The 22,584-nt window shown below is 35.5% G+C and overlaps 1 protein-coding gene across 1 annotated transcript in view; it reads left to right on the forward strand.

The window, feature by feature from the left end:
* Positions 1–1,185: 1,185 nt before the first annotated feature.
* Positions 1,186–22,584, forward strand: part of LOC149804998 (adipocyte plasma membrane-associated protein-like) — a 51,283-nt gene continuing 29,884 nt past the window's right edge. Inside the window, exons 1-5 of the mRNA XM_089946426.1 lie at positions 1,186–1,319; positions 4,965–5,078; positions 7,030–7,128; positions 16,683–16,798; positions 17,378–17,470. Of these exons, the coding sequence (XP_089802552.1) occupies positions 4,990–5,078; positions 7,030–7,128; positions 16,683–16,798; positions 17,378–17,470 (397 nt within the window). The 5' untranslated portion in view covers positions 1,186–1,319; positions 4,965–4,989. The remainder of the gene's footprint in view (positions 1,320–4,964; positions 5,079–7,029; positions 7,129–16,682; positions 16,799–17,377; positions 17,471–22,584) is intronic.

Raw genomic sequence — 22,584 nt, forward strand, 5'->3', positions numbered from 1 at the left:
TGTAATTGTATAAAACAAGTTAACATTTCAGAATAGTAATACAGAAATATCAATATAAATATAAAGAATTTCATAATGATACACATTGGCTGAATTTGTATTTGAATAATTTTATGAAAGCTGAATGAAATGTCTAAACTGTCCTTCCTGTAACAAAATGTATCTCTCCTGTAAGATTTTTCCTTCCTGTAACAGTTGCTACTTTTGACTATAGATAGTTGAACACATCTACATGATGTGCATATCTGCGAGTACTTTTTTTATCCAAAATGTCCATATTTGTTACCGGCATAGCCTTGGAATGAAAGCAGATGTGATAAATAACATTTATGTTCCTACCCAAAAATAACGGGGTGTACGATTTACACTTACTGTAGTAAATGTTCATATTTTTTTTAAAGGACCCTTATCTGAGAAGAGTTTTATTTTCAGTACATGAAATACACTATCTGCAATTATTCCAATCATACCAATTATGATAAATATAAATATTTATGAATTTTGATTAAAAAATGTTATTGTGGGAAGGGCATTTTTAATTGTGAAGATGTTTAAACTGCATCAATGGATTATAAAAAAGGGGGGAGGGGAACAAGCTGTCAATGACGCATTTAGATTTTATTACTTATTGGAACATAATATGAATATACAGTGCATCTAGTCCTACTGGTAAGACCATGATGTTTTGGGCGTCAGGCACTTAACAAATCCAACATGTGCTGTCTTACATTGTCGGGCTAACAATGCATCCAAACTTCAAGAAAGATTGCATTGTGAGCACGTTTTTTTTGTTGTTCTAAGTTTTACTTTACCAAATAAATGTATACTTTAGTGTGATTCAAGAGTTAGATTTAGGCACAGGGGTTCGTTACAAAGAAAATCTGGAGTATCCGTCCTTGAATCAAGGGATGAGGGTTCTAACCTGTAACAATAGTGCTATATTGTTACAGGTTAGAACCCCCATCCCTTGATTCAAGGAAGGATACCCCAAATTTTCTGTGTAACGAACCCCTGTTGATTTAGGCATTCTTGGTATTGATTTAAAGTTCAGCAATGAGAAACAAAAATTGAGACTATATCGGAAATATAATTCTGAGTTCATATGCGTGTCGAATAATATTTACAAAGCATGTGATGGATAATGCCGAGGATATTCCAATTGCATGATATAGCCGAAGTGGTTCGAATAGTCTAACACAACATTCTAAGATCTTCGGCTATTTCTGCGTCGTATGAAAAGTGCTGGTAACATCGAAGCTGTACATGTTCCCTGTCTGTACATTTTCTACAAAACTAAAGCAAAGTCTATAATAAGGAAGGTTTGTGCAGTGTTCTCTTGGAATTTAAAATATATCAGTTTGCATAGATTTGATTGTCACGTTGCCAAATTATTATTGTATATGCTGTCAATATGATCATAAATTATCCTCCGTAAAGGGCACCCAAAGTTCACGGTCTCGTGATCGACAGGACGCATTTGTCTTGTTCAGTAAAGAATTTGTAATTGACGTTGCTGTTTAAAATGTGTGAAATCTGCAAGGGAGTAGTTGACTTGCTCACTACATTTAAAAAATCCCATGCTGAAAATAAAAATTCAAGAAAACATTCACATACAATTATGTGCATTATTGGGGGATTTAGTAGCCCCATTATGTGATATGTCAACCCCGATATTTATAATGGGAAGCTGATTCGGGATTTAGTAGAAACCTGAATGCGTGTTATAAACTGTCTACTATAATACAAAATTACTGTAACAATATATATATATAAAATTGTGAGAGCTAAACAATATAATAAATAAAAATGCATGTGGTTCTTGATCATGCTACCTCATAATGACACTGCAGTGTGTAGTCCTACAATGTGCATAACACATCAACCCAGATATTTATGTTTTGGGTGTTGCCGAGGTCTTACTGCGCAAATACTGGTATTATGTAGCATGTTCCAGTGTCGATTAACATCAGAACATTAAGTCAGATTTTCAGGAATATCTCAGCTTGGCAGCCCCTATTGGCTGGAATGCAAAGGAAGCCAGAAATACCAAAATCTGTTAAAAGGATGATAAGAATCTTGAACAAAAAGAAGCTAACTAAACACTTAAATTTTTCAGTACTAATATTTTTTTATTTCTTTCATTAAAGAAGTAACTTCAACTTAACCCAATTTGATCATTTCCAGCTTCCATCACTGCCCATACGAAATTTTCCACATGGATTGGATATGGAATCCATATGTATTTTTACAGAAATATCCATATGGACATTTTTATTCTATAGCTGAACCGTTCTTATGGATTTTACTTTTAGTGTATCCATATGGAAATGTGATGGATTCCCAGGCCGAGTCATACCAGAGACTTACAAAAATGGTACTAACAGCTGCCTCGCTTGGCGCACAGCATTAAGATGTTAGTGTTAGAACTGGTCAGCCTGGTGTCACGATAATGTGACTGGGTGGGACATCATGCTACATGTTTGCGGTATGATGCCCCAGTGCTAGACATCACTATAAACTGTCACACTGCAGACATCGTAGCAATATGACTGGAAAATTGTTAAAACTAAGTTAAAAATCCAAGTCACAGACACACACACACTTAAGACATTATTGGGAATCAGTGATAAATATTCACAATAATTTTTAACATGGATTATTTTGAAAGACATTATCAAATAAGATTTAGGTTTTCCTTGTCCTCATTTTCTTTCTTGCATACAGCATCTAATCCATGATGGCATGACTTAAGTCTTTTTCATTTCACTGAAAAGTTTGGTGAGATTTCACTATTTTGACCAAAACTTTCATTGAAATTGTGGTGAGATCTCACTAAAATTTCACTGAAATAATGGTGAGGTTTCAAAAAAATTTGACTAAAATGTTTGTGAGATTTCACTAAAATTTTGATCATTATTTAGTATTTTACTGAAGTTTCAGTAATTTTTCACACATTTCAGTGGTTTGAAATTAATAATGGATATGAATTAAACAGGACTTTATTAACCAAAGTGATATTAGGTGTGCATGAAAAAAATATATACAGATGTTGTAGTTATATAACATCCAAAGCAAGAGATATGGGACTTAATGATAATAATAATGAGGACTTTGTATAGTGCCTAATCTTTAGAAGCTTAAGCGCTTTACAACATTAGACAACACCTATAAGATAAAAAACATATATAATAATATGATTACAAAAACAAACACCATATTATATATTATATATTCATCCTTCCACATCAGCTAAACTGATATATACTTGTACTCTCTCACCAGTATTTCTATTTGAATCAGATAGTTTAAGTTATTAATTCTTCAGAGAGTATTTTCCATGATGCTATAATACATGAGCCTGCTTTCCATATGGAAAAAAGTGCTTATGGATTAAAGTTGCAACTTTATTCCATATGGAATTTTCACTTGCTTTGAAGTACTTATGGAATTGATATAGAATAAATTGTCTGATTCCATAAGTTTTTCAGTCCATATCTCTTCCATATGGATTCCTGAAGTATTCCATACAGAATCCATGAGAAATTTCTGTATGGGTTTTCAGCCACCTGAAATGTAGGCCAACGAAACTTGAAAACGGACACATTTGCTTGTGTGAGAATTTGAATTTATTAGAAGAAAAGACATCAGAGTAAGTAAAGTCTGACTAAATCATTATTACTTTAATTTGTAGAAAAGTGTTATGGGCTGCCAAGTGTGTGAGATATTCCTGAAAATTTGACTTTCATCACAATGTTAGTCAACATCAAAACACTCCGCACAGTGCCATTATTTAGGCAGTAAAACCTCAACATCCAAAACACGAATATCAGGGTCGAGGTCTTACATTGTAGGACTATGCAGTGTGCAGCATCAACCTTTGCAAAAGACTTTTTTTGTGACCATACTAAAAACAAATGTTGAAGAGTCAGCACCATACATGATTAATATTTGTGGTAAAGATTTCCATTGTTTGGTTATTGTTTGAAGGAAAATAAATTATTGCAGTTTTTTCATAGTGTTTCTTCATGTATATTCGTGTCGATTTCTACTAGTTAATTTTTGTTTGATAAAATTGTAGCAGATTATGTCTACTTCATTTCTTTTTTAACATTTGTAACAACTATTAATCTCTTTTCCAGTCAGCATTGCTTTGATGGTTTCCAAGATCACTAATTCAATATTGTGTGATACTCCTTGTGGTATAATCATAATTGGATTAACAAACATGGCTGCCTACTATTGGATTTGCTTAATGTCATCCAAAGTACCTGGGAATGGGGGGTCCAAAGCATTAGAAGCTTATTTTAAGTAGGTCTAACTAAACCCTTGAAAGCTAATTCTTTTTTCTTTTTTGGGGCAAGATGAGATGTTTCATTGTAAAATGTCCAAAATTCAGTCATTCTGGTGCATAATTGAATTTGAATGTTCCACTGCCCACATGTACTTGTTAAATCATTATACTTTCCATGGTTGCCATGGAGTATATTGCCTTATAATAAAATACATGATACAAATAATTTTGCTACCAATGCAAGGTGGATCATTATTGTTCCACAATGCTACTGTTAAAATGAAGACTTCAAAACTTTGGGATATGATCAAAGGTTATACACGGTTATAGAATTTGGGTCCATGTCTGTATTGCAGAGCTAAGGGGAGGGGTGGTGATATTAATTATTGGGATATTTCTGTCATTTGCAGACTGCAAGTTAGATTCAGTTTCTTGTGGATTTGTATATAGTATACTCACACCATGTTTCTGCCCCACTTTAAATGTGATATGATTTTATTGCTGCTATCTACTGTTATAATCAGAGAGCACTGTACTTTATATTTGTTGTGACTTCATCTTTATAATAAATAATGTTTGAAAAGTAGATGTGACATGAAAATATTTATGCTTTCCGTTTGCTGTAGTTTGTTGGTAGGAATTGTATAACATAACTTTCTTGTTTCCATTGCAGAAGTGGTTTTAGAGAAGTTTGCAAAATGTCTGAAGGCGTGCGTAAAAGACATCCTGTGCAGACAGTTCAATTTGCTGCACATGATAGTCCAAAGGGGCCAACAAAGTCAATGAAGTAATCCTTATATTTTAGCATTTGGTTGTGTATTAATACCTCATTGTCACATTATTTATAGATAGACGACACTCATAAGTATCAGGTATCCCAAGATCATTGAATTTGCTGGACATGACCAACAGATTAAAGTTTTGCCTGGCACATACTGGAAGGAACTGGATGTTGATCATCAGAAATCTGAATATATCAGTTGTTTTTTATTTGTTCATCCATTAAAGTATTAGATAAACATCTTGGCAAAGTAACATTCAAGTGTAAATAGGATTATGCATTGTTTTCTTTATTAGAAAATTTGTAAATCAGACATTGCTGAGATTTGAACCAGTGTCTGCAGGTTATGGCATGCATCACCATGCATAGAGTATGAGTTAAAAAGTCTCAAACCTGTATGATAATACTTTTTCTCCTTATTTAAAACTTCATTCCATATTATCATGCATCTTGTTGTAGAATCCAGGGATAGATCTCTGTATGGTTTATAAGTGTAACTCACTATAATAACCTCTAAATACCATGATTTAGGAAGCGGGTATGACTGTGTACTCAGATGAAAATTACTTACTGTGTTGATAAGCAGGTGTGTCTGCTCCATATGAATGCCTGTGTCAGTGATTTTGCAGCATCCATTTTATGGAGGTGTGCATGGTCATGTGGGTTGGCATATTATGGGTGCATTTACCTAATGAACTTGGCTCAAATCTCCATAGAATACAAATTAAAAATTCTCAAATCTGTATGATGCTGTAATAAATTTGGAGTATGTGCATTTGGTGATAGTGCCCCGTTTTAAATAATTCTTAGATTTTTATGATTACTTGTCTGATTATTGGAATTCGGTGCAAAAGAGATATTCCTTTGCCCGAAATAATTAGCCAGTTACTAGGAGCAAATGTCATAGAGTAAAGTGTTAGTGAGTTTCCATGATGCCATGGTTCACTAGTAGTGGATTCAGGTCCAAACCAAATGAGTGTCCATGGAATAATAAAGTCCCTACTAAAATCTAGTGGTGTACATTGGTGGTGTGACTGCAATGGCAGTATTTATGGTAGGAAACCGGTAAATTACACAATGAAATCTAAAAGAAGGGACTCTGCAGATACCATTTATGTCGCCATGGTGGCAAATGTAGTGCAGTTATACTGTCGAAAAGTGCCTGGAAACCATAGTTTGACTGGCCTAAGATGGCATAGTTAAAATAGTTCCCTGTGTAAAGGGACAGTTGCATAGTTTCTATGGCGAGGACTGCTGGCAGTACGGAAACCTAATGAAGAAAGGCTGTGCGGTTGGTGGATATTTGGCAGGTTGTGAGATCTGTGGTCTTGAAATGATTAGAGTAAAATTTATGTATAGAATGGACATGTCAGGCTTTCTAATTTACAACTGAAGTTGTATGGAAGTCTTTGGAAATTTGGGGTAAACTTATGACTTCTAGCAGAAATCGCGTGAGGGTTTGATACCGCTCGGTCAAGTAAAGACCCTGGCTTGTAACAATACTATTATTTCCGTATATTTAAGTATTCACTTCATAATATCGCACATCCAGTTGAAGGTTCCAGATATAGCTCTTTCCAGTCAGGGTCTGTCTCTCACACACATACAGAAAGATGTATTGATATGTTGTTAAATGCAGATGACATGAGCCTGTATGTATTTCCTTACCCACAGGGACTTAACCTCAGGGTTATAACTGGATACCAACAAGAGTCCTGCCCAGTAACCACATATACACTTATAACAACCCTCCCCCCCAGATTTGGTTCATTTGTTAGTACTTGAAAACTGTCAAGATCCCCACTCCTTAAACCATATACAGAATATGAAAGAGAAATTACACATATGTAGCTAGCATAAGCCTTTTTATCAGATCCTCACTCTTAGGGACTTGGCCATGAGGCATACATTTGGGGAATGTAGAAAATGGGTAAACATATTTTGTTTGTATTTTCAGCTGGAAAAGAGCACTCTGTGTCAGCTTTGTTTCCTGCATAGTCACACTTCCACTCATCATTTGGCTGCTGCCATCACCAATAGAACCAGTTGCATTCAGGTAGAATATATATATATATATATATGAAAACTTTTTTAATCTAGTCTCACTTGGAACACCAACAATTCAGTCTTGTATTGAGGTGACTAGTATGAAGCAGCTTGATCAGTATAAGAATAGCCATATTGATACCAAGATGTGTTGCTAGCTTGCAGAGGAATCTTTGCAGATGTGCCAGCCATCCTGATTTTTTTAAAATTACAGTCAAACTAATGGTCACTTTTACTCAGCAGTCATTTGTTCACAGTGGCCATTCTGATGTCTCCTGGTAGATTTCCTATATAAATTTCCTGTATGTAGTGGTTGTCTGCCTTTCATTGTCAGCAGCCAGGTTTTTTCTAAGCAAACAATGGTTTCTCTCTGCCTTAAGTATCCAATGACTACAATGGCTGCTCAGTCTTTGCAAACTAAGTTTTACTTCATGAGGAAGGCATTGTTTAGATAAATACAGTACAGCTCACATGATTTTTTTTAAACACCAAACATCAGTCATGGTGAGGAACTTAATACACTCCACTTTCTCTCAATGATATAGTGATATATACCTAGAAATCACCACCAGACCTCATCAGGAATGTCATTGGCAATTGCACTGTGGAGGGGCTCATCAACATTACTAATTTACATTTGAACAGCCAATGAATGAAGACCACCCATGTATAGACTGAGACATCAAGAGTGATTTGCGATCCGATACCATTTCAGGAATCAGTGATCTTTATTTTGATCATATTTTTGGACGCTGAAAAAATATTTAAAAAGTCTTGTATACTCAGTACATTTAGAAAAGGTTGATCAAGTTCTTTTGCAGTGAGTTTATGCTCTTACTATATTCAAAGAAATCTTAACAGATGTATGCATTGACTTGACGAGAAGCACACATTGTTGAGCTTCTCTTGTACAGTGTAAATTTATTCCCCTGTTTGAACATGAAAAAAAATCCTCTGAGGGTATGTACATTTCAATTCCAGATGGCAGCTATTTAACAAAATTAATTTTAAAAATCCCAGAAAACACTGAATTTAAACTTAAGTGTAAATCATGTAATGGCCCAGTCACAAGGCTGGATATACATGTACACAACTATGAACGAGTTCAGTTCTGACTACATTTGTACTGTAAGGTACTGGCCATTTAATTGATTTTGCAATATCATTCTTTCTGATGGGGATATATTTTCTTTCATTCATCACAAGATAAATTTGTTTCAGTTTAAAAAAGAAACTGCATAGTGTCAGAGCAAGACATGATTTCAAGCATTACCCCTCACACACACCTTAGAAAATTGAATGGTCTCTACCCAATAAAGGCTTTACTCCAGTAGATATTTTGCAGAAATCAATGCATTGACAATTGTCAATACTGTCGTAAAATATATGCATTTGAAGATGTTAATTTCAGCATGGGAAAGGTGTATTTCCATCACACAAAGCCATCTGACTTGGCACGTTGTACTTGCCAGCTCCAGTTATAGTCCTTTCATGAACAACATAATTTTGATGATTGTTCTTAATTAATCTGTCCTCATTGTATTATTGTAATGAATAATATTATAAAAATTTGTCAAATCTTAGATGTTCAGAGAATATAATTTCCACCAGATTGAAGGAATGTTGCATGGATATCCCCATGTATCCAATTAATTGCATGTCTTTGTTATGGAAAATATAAAAACAAAATTTTTATCATCATGGACAAATTATAAATTATTGGAAAAGATTTGTCAGTAACCTAACTATAACATGGATCTAATTCTTAAAATTATTTTGATGCAGATATTAAAATATGCAGTTTCCTGTTTGTGACTGTTAGGGTGTTTGGCTCTTCCAACACAACAAAAAAGAAAGATATGTGCAAATTAATTTCTTTCAGTAGTATTTGGTGTGTTTCTGTATGTGGTATACTGATTTTCAGCTAGTTAATGTGACACAAACAAACACACATACTTGACTTTGGAACACAGAGTTTGCACCCACTGGCAGGAATATTCTTTCGTTCTTGTTCTCCCTTGAGGATATAATGTCTAGTACAGTATTAATTTTCTTACCACTTACGAACATTTCCAGATTTCAGTATATGTATGTGTAGATTTACAAATGAACAAATTTTTATATTTTAATTTAGAAGATTGGCTGTAAATATCAAACTTGAGATGCATTGAAAAAGTACATTTTAGTTAGCTTTAATAGTCATTTTAGCGTTATTTATAAAACTAACATTGGTGAAAAATTCTTGAAAGCATCATCAGAATCATGAAAAACTTTGACAGCAGAAATTTATTTTTTTCTTGTTGTGAACGATTAGACCATTAACTGTAGAAAGCTTGGCAGTCAAGGATTACTTAAACTATTACCAAAGCATGTACAAAATTTTGTTTTCTAATGTTAAATGCAGTTATTATGATAACACAGTTGTGATTTGGATTCCATATTTTATGAGAGATAAAAAAGATGAGGGTTGTCCTCTGTACTCAATGTGAGTAAAGTGGAAGACAGGGGATTGATTCCTAATTTCTCTCTCCTTAATGGTTATATGTACCTGTAAAATTCTCTGTACACAAAAATTGGATGTTTTTTATTGCTATCTTTCCCCTACCCTCTCTGTAGATAAAATGATGCATGTTAAATTTACATTTCTCTAACATGATGTAATAACTTTACACAAAAAGGACCTATCAATAAAAGTAATGCTATTTTCTTTATCATATCCTTTACCCATAAAGTGATAAAGTTCTATTTTCACTGAGTATTTAAATCACTGACATATACAGTTTGGTACAACAATGAATCGACCTGAGTGGAAACAATTTTATGGATATTATTTATCATGTTTTGTATGTAATACCATGACACATTTGATAAAAAGAAGTTTGATCTCTACATTTATCTCAGATTTGTTTAGTGGTTTTTACAGCATCCTGCAGAATCGTCAATTTCGACATAACAAAATCGAAAGAAATCGCTAGATCTATTTCGAGTGGAGAGAATATAACACGTTTCAAATGGAGAGAAATATCACATTTTAAATGGAGAGAATATAACACTAGTTTTGAGTGGAGAGAATATTACAATAGTTTTGAGTGGAGAGAATATAACACTTGTTTCAAGTGGAGAGAATATAACACTAGTTTCAAGTGGAGAGAATATGACACTAGTTTCTGATAAATCATCCAGCTAAACTGGATACTGTCAAGTTTTATAGACAATCTGACTGCTTGTAAAATTGTTTGAATTCTCAATGACCGTTAACTTGGTATCACATGGACAGCTGTCATATACCATATCAGCCAGTACCAGATAGATATTGACACACTGCTACACCTTACAAATGTACACATGTGATTTGGCATACTGCTGATGACCATCAAACCATTAAAGATTTACAGTACTGTGTACTGCTGCTACCAGTTCCTATACAGATGTCAAAGGGACTGACTGTATTTAGCACTTAATATATGAACAATGTCACTGTGAAACAAGTCTTTTGTGATGCAGGTTTCGTCATTGCACAATCAGGATACAGCCAACTAATTAGATGTGAATAAGTCAAAACGAATCCTGCAAGAGTCTCCTCGCAACAAATGAAAATTTTATACCTGCTGTTTTGATTAGTTTCCAAGTTCTTCCTGTCACTGGTTTTTCTTTACAAGAATCAAACATTGGAGTAGTGTTTGGGGTATACAGTTTGATTCACTAAAATACTCATGCAGTAAAAAGAACACTGATCACTGTTCACTTTACCCCAAGATTGTTGTTTATTGTCATTGCAACGGCAAAGAAAACAAACCTGCAGAAAAGCTGCTGTTATGCTTAGGTTACACTGGACAACAAATTTTTACAAAAGTCATGTTACTGAAATAAAATTAGTCAATTCTTATCAATTTTTATGTGCTGAACACGAATATGACAGTCAAATTGCAAAATTGGCTCTAGTTTTTTTGTAATCTGCAAGAAATTAATGTTTACATAACGAAATGCATTCCAATAGTAAAAGGTCAACTGTAATAGCCTACCTATAAAAAATCAAGTCATTGACTACATCTTAGATTTCTTCGCCTGTCTCTTGTACAGCTGTTCGGGAGCATCTCTGAGGAGTGTCCAGCAGTAGTCAGCCAGCATTGTAGTGGACCATTTTCCCTGGTATCTTTGTTCCATTGTTGCGATATCTTGATGAAAACGTTCGCCGTGTTCATCACTAACAATACCACAGTTGCTAGGAAAGAAATCCAAATGGGAATGAAGGAAGTGAATCTTTAGAGACATATTGCAGCCAAGTTTCTTATACTTCATCAACATGTCTTCTACTAGTTCCTTATAGTTTTCTGCCCTAACATTTCCGAGGAAGTTTGTAGAAACTAGGCGAAAAGCATTCCATGCTTGTTTCGCGTCACCTTCCAGCAAGTTGTTGAACCGGTCATCTTTGAAAAGCTCTCGAATCTGAGGACCCACAAAAACTCCCTCTTTAATCTTTGCTTCGCTGAGTCGAGGGAATTTTTCATGCAGGTATCGGAATGCTGGCAAAGTCCGGTCAATGGCTTTCACGAAGTTCTTCATCAAACCTAGTTTGATGTGAAGGGGTGGTAGCAAGATTTTCTGAGCCTCAACCAGAGCTGGGTGTTGGATATTCTTCTCTCCAATGGCTACATTCTGCCTGTGAGTCCATTCCTTCCTCATGTAGTGCATTTCCCTTGCTCGGCTATCCCACTCGCATAAGAAACACATGTATTTTGTATATCCTTGCTGCAGTCCCATTAAAAGGGCAACTACCTTCAAATCACCACAGAGGTGCCAGCTGTACTTGTTATACTCAATGGAATTCAGTAGCTGCCTTAAGTTATCGTATGTCTCTTTCATGTGGACAGCATACGCTACTGGAATAGATGGAAGAATGTTTCCATTGTGCAAAAGCACAGCCTTGAGACTCAGTTTCGAAGAGTCCACAAATAGTCTCCATTCTTGTGGGTCATGAGTGATTTTTAAAGCATTCATGAGGCCCTCAATATCGGAACAGAATATCAGATTACTTTCCTTTCTGAAGAAAGGCTCCAATTGCTGGTGGCGCTTTCGATATGCAGTAATTGTGACATCTTCTTCTAGAAGATTCCATTGTTGGAGTCTTGATCCTAGCAATTCTGCCTTGTTCTTTGATAAGTCCAAATCACGAATCAGGTCATTTAGTTCTTCCTGTGTTATTCTGTGTGGGGTTGATGATGCACCACAGTGAAAATCTGGATCACTGCATGCTGATGGACCAGGAGAAGAACAGGTCGACTCACCTTTGTCTTCGTCAGATGAATCAAGAGAATATTCTGCTGGAGGTTCTGGAATAGGAAGTCCCTCACCATGTGGAACTGGTCTCAATGCAGACAGAATGTTTGGGTAGACTATTCTCGACTTCTTTCGCTTCGTTATTCCGCCGGAAAGAGGAGGAACCAAGCAGAAGTAACAGTCATTTAGGTGGTTGCTTGGCTCTCTCCACACCATTGGGACTGCAAACGGCATTGATGACCTTTTGCAATTCAACCACTGTGAAAGCTGTGTTGTACATGTAGCACAGCATATATGCGGAGCCCAAGGCTTGTCTTGGTCACCAACCTTGCATCCGAAGTAAAGATGATATGCCTTCTTCACTTGAGAATTGATACTTTTCTTCTGGTTGGCAAATGTCACTTCCCCACAAATATAGCAAAAATTGTCCGCGGTATTAACACACTTTCGAGGCATTACTGTTCTTTATTGTACGTAAATGGATAAAATAATAAGTTTTATGTAACAGTAGCTTGAACTGTCTCGCACAACGTCTAAAATATTTTAAATGCTGAACCTATCTGATTGGGCTTTATATAGTACACTGCTTACGTCAGCTTCAGCAGCCGCCTGGCATTAGTATAATAGGCCTACACATGTATAGTACACTGCTGACGTCAACTTACTTCAGCAGCCGCATGGCATTAGTATTGCATTGCATCAGAAAATGATGCAATCAACTGTGGATGATGTGAGCATGATGGTATTATGCAATGTTACATCATTATTCCGGATGTTTCTGCAGTCCTACTGGAGAAATTTACACAGTGAAACATAGAAAATGAGGTATATGAATATCTTCAAAACGAGAGCCAATACAAATTTTTCACGGTTATATTCGTGTTCGGCACACCAAAATACTACAGATTAGGGCCTTTTCAAGTCAGTAATGATTTCACTGTTGACCAGTGTTATCAGTTCACACGTGAAATTAACATGTCTATTGCAAAGAAAACAAACCAGGTTGATGGCTTTTGTTGAACTAGGTTATTAGTTTGCACATGGGCATTTATCTTGAAAAACTACACTTATCAAGAATGATTTTTTTTGTTTGTATTCTTTGAAAAAAGTTAATAAAAATAGTGCAGTATAATTTAAAGTGAAGATGCAAAATCTTAACTTACACACACACACCTGGGACTAGCATACATTTTATGTAGTGACCCAGATTATCAATTATTAGGTCTGTAAATGCTTCTTCTTTTCTTCATGACATATAGAAATTCAGTTTGAGAATGAACTTGACTTTGTCATCATCTTTATATTGCCGGAACAGTACATTTTCAATTAGTCTTAGGAATGATTTTTGTTTTTGTATGTTCATGCACTGACCATGAGAACCTCACTATAATCCTGTGAATGGATATCAGAAGAAATCGTACATTACGCCAGTGAGAACTCATGCATGGGGTAATGATCCGAGCTTGTGCAATTTTGTTTCACTTCAGTCTATCATGAATGCAGTTTTGTTATAAAATTTGTTGATGTTTATCGTTCATTATCACACAGCTAATGGCCTAGTGGTTAGAGTGTCTGCCTCAGATGCAGAAGGTCGCATGTTCAAACCATGGCCTAGTCATACCAAAGACTTATAAAAATTGTACTAACAGCTGCCTCGCTCAGCATTAAGGGGTTAGTGTTAGGATGGGTCAGGCTGGTGTCGGGATAATGTGACTGGGTGGGACATGATGCTACATGTCTACAGCATGATGCTCCAGTTCTAGACATCACTATAAACTGTCAGACTGCAGACATCATAGTGATATGACCAAACTTTTTTTGAAGTGATGTTAAAAATCCAAATCACACACTCTTTCATTATCATTCTTTTCACTTCATTTAGTGGAATGTCACTGCCTTTAATATAATAATTAACAAAGTATATTGTGTGAACTGCAACAGAAATAATTAAATAAATTCATCTGTACATTCTGGTAATGTAGTACAGAGGAACAAATAACAAGATTCATTATGCAAAATGTAGTATTAATACAGTTTGTAAGGCATTTTCATCCTGTTAATATTATCTAAAATTTTATTTGGCATTATGTCTATTATATTTGCTTCATTAGAACTTGGAAATGTTTATTATCAGCTATATTATTACATTTTTTCAGTATCAGAAAGTAAGGAAAGTTCTCCCAAAAGAGATAACAATGTAAATAAATTGGTGCCTATCTCACTCTTGTTAACCTCATAGAGTATATATGCAGAGATTATACACAGTCAACCATGCCCATTTTATTGAAACCACTGCATTGATCATATGCGACTACTTCTTGAGAAGCATAATGTGCAGAGCTATTATCCACAAGCCATCACGGCAACTCCATCAGGCTGCGGGTGATTCTTAATACTTTTTACTCTCTCCACCCCCATCATGATGTGGGTTTTTAAAAAATCATGAGCTGTACTGTATTGTGTGAATCACTGTGCAGACATTTCTCATCTTGCTTGTACTCCATACTCCAGTAATGTTGACAGTGTAACTCAAAGGTGTCAATATGTCGGATTCAAAAGCCAGGCAGTTTTTATAAATAGGTTAAAGAATCCAAGCAATTAGTTTGCTCAAATCTGTGAAAGGCTGTCAGGTTATTAAAAAAGAAATGGAGATAGACTTTTGTGCCAGTGTGGCAGATATAGATTGATATCTTCATCTATTTGCCTCTGAATTAAATTACAGTTGTCTCTGAAGAAAATATTTGTCTTTGAGAAGAGATACAAATTACATGATGAAATTTTGGAAAATCAAACTCTGTTTTCGTAGAATATTGTGAAAAGCTATTTTTTTAATATGGACACAGATAGTGAGAAACATACTTTTATGCCAGTATGAAAGTTTGTCAATGTAATAAACATACTAGAAAACAATAAACCAGTTGGTTAGGCTGGTAATAGGTGACAAATATTAGAGATGAAGAGAAAAAGAAGATGCAAATACTTCATGAGGAAAACAAATGTTTATCATCATTGTTTTGTACAAAATTTTGAAGGAATTCAGGGTTCTGGAACTACAAAAATAGATAAAACCATTATTCTCACTGGACCATTTGTTTTACTGCTTCCATGTATATATAGATTAGGAAGATGCAACATGGTCATATAAAAAGGTTGTTTGTTTTAACAGACCTATTATTCCTTCCAGACTTCTAAATTCATAAAAATTGGCTTTTTGGGGTGTGTAAAGTATAAAGATAAGAATTTTCATTACAAAACTAAATCAGGGCCTCATTGGACATGAAATGTATCTAAGGGAGATAACCATTGTGGGAGATTGCACTGTCTTTTATTTTAATTAAGAATGAACATAAGAATAAAAGTAAGCATCACTTGTTTGTTGATACGACATACATAATTGTGTTGATATGCAAGTGGGACATAGTATTTGGCAAACTCATGTCAGAATGATGATTTCTGTTAAACCCGTTTTATTGGAAACCGAGACATAGCAGTAACTTTTCCAGTTGTAGAGTTAGTTGTTGTTGTTGGGTTTAATGCCATTTTCAGCACACAATAGGCTATGCATGGCGGTCAGTATTAATAGTGGAGGAAAAACCCGGGAAAACCCTGGGAAGAACCACCGACCCACGAGAAGCTACTGGCAAGCTTTCTCACATACCCACATTGGCTGAATCCTAGACTCGAACCCACGCAGACAGAGGTGAGATGACAGTGATCCATAATGGAGAATGCTTTAGACCACTCTGCCACTCGTGGCCCCGTTAGAGTTAGTAGCTTCAATACTATTGATTATGATTAGCTTCATTTTTCAGTTGCATATATTTTCTAAATCTTTTGATGTATTCTATTCGTATTGGGATGAACCGTTATGAAGCAAAGACAGTTTGTTCTGTGACAATTTCACTTTCCCCTGTGACCTTGTAATAGTAACTGTCGTAGAAGATTTGCATTAAGGTTTTGATAAAGTTTTTTTTTGTTGCTTTCAATTCCTTAATCATTTGGTATTTCTGTTCTTATTGGGATGAACCATTGTGAATCAGTGTGTCAGTTCATTCTGTGATGCATGCATTTGCCCCTTGTTTAAATTGTGGTCAAGGTAATAAGGTTTATTACTTTTGGGAGGGCTTTGATTAAAGTTTTTCATATATGTGAAGGCTCAGTGTACAATCCAGCTTTCTATTGTTTATGAAGATTCTTTACTATGGGACCAGGTTAGTAAGAAAAAAGGTTTATTTAAAGATTCAGAAGAATTTTCCTGTACTAATGCGTATGGTATTTTACTTTCAGCATGCCTGAGCCCCCTAGCTTTGAAGGACCATTGGCCCCCAATGATCATTTGCAGAAGGCAGTCCGTTTGTATGAGAATAAAGTACTGGGACCAGAATCCCTTGTGGTTGATGGAGGTAGATCATTTTTGTTGTTTTCACATGGATTTTTTTAAAAAGTCAGCAAGGGCCAATAATAGACCATGACCTTTTAAAAACATGAAAATAAATCAGGCTGCATCATTTGTTGATCAATTATTTCCCTCAAAATTTGTTGTTTCCGAATACCCTCCCCCAAAATTATGATTGCAGAAGCCATCCTTTGCTGCTTGTCATTACCGGTAGCTACTTGGTACTAAAGGATAAATATGGAGGTACTGTCTCAACTTGTTTTCAACCCTGAAAATGGATCATCTGCAGCTGCTGTTGAACTTAAGTTATGTAAGAAATTGTCACTTGCATAAGTTTACTTCCTAGTAAAAGTTTCAGCGAGCATTACCTTTTCTTGAAACATGTTGTAAAACAATGCTCAGATTGACATAGTAGTAGTTTAATAGTTTACTTGCTCAAATAGATATTTTGGAGTAAGGAATCATTATTTTTCTGAGAAAAAAACCTAGTAGTGATGGTATGGAATACAGCAATGCATTGTTGTTGTTGTTGTTTAAGGTTAGGTTACATACCATTTTTTTAAAATAATATTATTATTTTGCACAGATCATTTGTACACTGGAACAGCAGATGGAAAGATTGTGGACATTCATAAAGGAACCGTTAGGACTGTAGCAAAGCTGGGGAAAGATCCTTGTGGTGAGTAAGATGTATAAGATGTAAAAGCCTTGTTCAGTTAAATCACGGAATATATTTTGTGACAAATCATTTGGGTTTTTTATAATTTGCTCTAAAGCATATTATGTTTTTTTTTGTCCATCTGTTATCAGTTTAATTTCCATACAATAATCTGAGTTCTCTACCATCCAGTTACCAGACTTTGTGTATGGTTTTTAATTGTGGTAAGAAATAAACATATTGATAACAGAGTCAAGAGGTCAAAAGTCAATGTCATTGTGACAGAAAGAGCAAAATAGTTTCTGCATAATAACATTTGTTCCACATCCCATATTAGGATCAATCTTTGTAGATGCCTTGCACTTGGGCTAAGAAGAAACCTATCAGTGTTGGGGTAAAAGTGGTCAAAGGTTGGGGTAAAAATGGTCAAAGGTCATGATCACTGTGACTGAATAAAAAAACATGGTTTTCACACAGCAACATTTGTTCTTCATGGAAGACCTCTACAAACTTGGTGGATGGCTTGCATTTGGTATGAGAAAAAGTCTGTTGATTTCTGGGTCAAAAGGTGAAGGTGATGGTTACTGACCAAAAGAAGAAACATGGTATCTGTATAATAGTTTAAGTTCTGGATCATTACTCCATGATTAAATTTTGTGGAGTCTTTGCAAATAAAGTGTTGAAGAGACCATTGTAGGGTCAAAAAGTCATTATATCTCAGAGAAAAACAGGTTTTGCAGAATAACTTGTTCGATAGTAAGATCCTTGCTCAGATTTTATGGATGGCTTTCACTTAAGGAATGGAAGAGGCCTGTTGATTTTGGAGGTCAAAATGTCGTCATGGCTGAAAGAAAAATGGGTTGTGCAGAATAACTTTTATTCTTGAGTATTGCCCCTGACCAAACTTTGTGGATGGCTTGCACTTTACGAATAACAGTGGTCTTTTCATTTTTTAGTTAGTTGGTCATAATTATGGCTCAAAGAAAAATAGATTTTGTTGCAGATTGAGGTTTTTTACCAAACCTTGTGGATAATTTGCATTTAATGTAACAATGAAACATGAACTTTGTGGTCTACAGATTAGAGGGAATGATCTTGATAATTCTGACAATTAAAGAAGAGTTTCTGCAGAGTAAGTGTGGTTTAAGACTGCATACCTTGACAATGGACCCAAATCACCGAGACCCACTGATTAATAATCTGAAGAATAAAACATGCCTAATAGTTCCTTCATAGATGAATATTAAATGTGAGGCAGATGTATGATGTGCTACTAGTGCCATCATAGAGAAATGTTAAATGTGTGGCAGATACCGTATTTACCGTATGTTTTCAGACTAGAACAAATAATTACTTTTTTTATCATCCGAATACATATCAAATTCTTTAATTAGGTGTCCAAAAACATACAGTTGAAGATAGATTTATTCCCCCCCCCCATGTCTGTAACAAAGTTACCATTAGCTCACATGATGACGTGCTGCCATGAAGTAAAACAAGTATTTTGTCAAGCACCACGGAAAGGATAATGAATGAAAAACAGGCATTACTTGCCTATTTTGTCTATGCGATACATGTCCATCCACCAGAAAACACAGCCATACATATATTAGAGCCACGATTGTGTGCGTATTTTCCAAAAGAACCGCCATATTACTATATAATCTTGCAATCCGCAGTTTAACCCTCTGCTAATCGGTGATCATTAAAATCTATGTTACCAACGTGCGCAAGCTTAATTTCTGTGTAATTAAGATATTAATGCAAACTAAATAAAAAGATTTTGGAATTATAATTTTTAAGATATTTATGACAGAAACATTTTAGTATCGAGAGTAGAAATACTGGTACATGTATGATGGCTAATCTTAGAGCACCAAAGGTGAGAGGCTTCATATGGGGTGGGTGTTGTATGCACGCATAGGAAGGGTAAAAATAACAAGCAAGTTGCAATATACGAGTTGGCATGATTAATATGTTGGTATTTTTAAAACAAAATAAAGGTGGTCTATTTGTTGTGGTTCTCTCCTTTTTTTCTCCCCACCTAGCCGAGGGTAGCTTCAAAATGAGTAGAGCTTGCTGACTCCAAAAAATCGACTGCTCAAAGATTGTTTTGATGTACCAGTATGTTGGAGATTTCAAGGTGTTTAGGTGATGATTGTTAATAATAAAACTTGTGGGATTTCTATGACATGTGTGTTCGGAAATAAATTCAACCATCTGGATTTCTTTAAAAGAGCACACGATGTACCGAACATTTAGCACCCACAATCAATATTTATTGTCTACAAAGAGGTTTACTACCAATAGAACAATAACTATGTTTAAACGTTGGTAAATAATGCCTCAGGGATAAGGGGTTTGTTTTGTTGCACAATGCCAATGAATTTTACTAATCCATACCGACTCTCCGATGTATTGTTTAATGATATAAAGCAGAGGTCATGGTTTCTAATCAAAGCCATAACTGTCACACCAGTTTGAAGTGGTTTCGTGTGTAATAATGTCTACACTGACAACCAATCATATTTTTGTTAGCCAATCAAGCTATTAAAATATAAAAATATAAAGTATAAATAAAATACCCACCACTATCAAAATTTTATATACTGGAAGGCTGTCGTTGTGAAACATAATATTGTTAGTACTGTAATAATTTTGATGGATAAGTTTATCATACATTATGCAGCAAGCGAGGAGACACTGCCTAGTTCGTGGAGGGACTCTCCCTTGCCGAAATCGTCTCCAAAGAGGCCAGTAGGCCGTCCACAGAAGCGACTTCGAATTAATGATTCTGAGGATGCATCACAAAAAGAACTGCCTACGAAGAAAGCTGCTCTAGATGACGAGTCTGATTATCTTGAACCCGAGAGTGCTCTACCCGGTTCTGTACGTGGTCACTATAAACATTATACATTAAAGCAAAAGCAGGATATCGTTAACAATGCAAAATGTCTGGGAATTAGACCTAGAGCAGAAAAATTCAAGATTCCGAAATCCATGGTGAGTACCTGGATGAAAATTGACTTTTCTGCCGATCTGAACTTGAACGGACATTTGCCTAAGTGTGGACGACCCATTTCATATGACAAGCTATGGATGATAAGATAGCTCAATGGATGCTCTCTGAGCGTGACTTACAAATTCCAGTCAGTGTTGAAGGAATATGTATATATGCCAAGGAGCTTGTCTCAACAGCGTTCTGATTTGTATAACTGGCGCGGAAAAGAGACACATTACTGTCGTTTTAACCATTGCAGGTTCTGGCGATGTATTACCTCCAATGATTATTTTCAAGGGAAGGAGACAGCTAGATCTGAAGGCACTAAAAAGGGTGGATTATCGCAGTTCAAGAGAAAGCATGGATGGACAAAACGCTAATGCTGCGATGGATTGAAGAAATTTATTTGCCATTCACCAGAAGAGAGCAATCACTATTAGTTATGGACTCGTTCCGGGCTCACATCACTGATGACGTGAAGAAACAGTTGCGGTGCGGAAACGTTGTGCCAGCAATAATACCTGGAGGCTGCACATCTAAATTGCACCCTCTTGATATGAGCATTAATAAACTTGTCCAGAGCTACCTCCGCCGCAGCTGGATGGAATACATCAGGGATGCTACGAATGCATTAATATCATCTAATGAAAGGAGCAATGGACGGATCAAGACAGCTGCAAACAGACTGTATTGCACTGGGTTGTAAATGCCATGGACACATTGAAGGAAAAGCGCACAATGATAATTAAATCTTTCAAGGTGTGCGGCATGAGTGTCAATCTGAGCGGAAGTGAAAACGCACTGATCAGAAATGACAAACAATTAAACAATATGGATGATGATAGTGATACAGAATTTGAGAGCTTTTCGCCCGAGGACCTACAAAAGGCTATGGACAAGCTACTTGATATTGAATAATATATTTAAATATATTACAGCATTAAATCATATTTCTTTTCATTCTTTGATATTGCTCCTTATTGTGTATGGCTTAATATAACATTGTTTATCTATCTATCTCCATACATACATACATACATAAATATATACATACGATTAAAAAATTTAAATTATATTAGTTCATGGAAGTTCATGATCACAATAAATAATTGGCTACCAAATGAAGCGAATTTTGTATCACTTAAATTAAGTGAATTTTTACAATAAAACGAAGCAACAGATCTTCCTAGATTGTGTCCAAAAACATAAATTATAGAAAAAATTATGTCAGAGCAATGTCCAAAAACTTACAAGGCATTTAAATATTATAATTTCCACAAAAAAACGGTGTCCGAAAACATGTGGTAAATACGATATATGATGTGCTACTTGTGCCATCCTAGAGAAATGTTAAATGTGAGGCAGGTGTATGATGTGTTGTTACCTGTGCCATCCTAGGGAAATGCTAAATGTGAGGCAGATGTATGATGTGTTGTCACTTGTGCCATCTTAGAGAAATGTTAAATGTGAGGCAGGTGTATGATGTGCTGTTACTTGTGCCATTCTAGAGAAATGTTAAATGTGAGGCAGATGTATGATGTGTTATTACTTGTGTCATCCTAGAGAAATGCTAAATGTGAGGCAGGTGTATGATGTGTTATTACTTGTGTCATCCTAGAGAAATGTTAAATGTGAGGCAGATGTATGATGTGTTGTCACTTGTGCCATTCTAGAGAAATGTTAAATGTGAGGCAGATGTATGATGTGTTATTACTTGTGTCATCCTAGAGAAATGCTAAATGTGAGGCAGGTGTATGATGTGTTATTACTTGTGTCATCTTAGAGAAATGTTAAATGTGAGGCAGGTGTATGATGTGCTGTTACTTGTGCCATCCTAGAGAAATGTTAAATGTGAGGCAGATGTATGATGTGTTGTCACTTGTGCCATTCTAGAGAAATGTTAAATGTGAGGAAGGTGTATGATGTGTTGTCACTTGTGCCATTCTAGAGAAATGTTAAATGTGAGGAAGGTGTATGATGTGTTGTTACTTGTGCCATCCTAGAGAAATGCTAAATGTGAGGCAGGTGTATGATGTGCTGTTACTTGTGCCATCCTAGAGAAATGTTAAATGTGAGGCAGATGTATGATGTGTTGTTTCTTGTGCCATCCTAGAGAAATGTTAAATGTGAGGAA

Source organism: Sinohyriopsis cumingii, chromosome 2 (assembly GCF_028554795.1).
Source record: "Sinohyriopsis cumingii isolate HCF-2022 chromosome 2, ASM2855479v2, whole genome shotgun sequence".
Lineage (NCBI taxonomy): Eukaryota > Metazoa > Mollusca > Bivalvia > Unionida > Unionidae > Sinohyriopsis > Sinohyriopsis cumingii.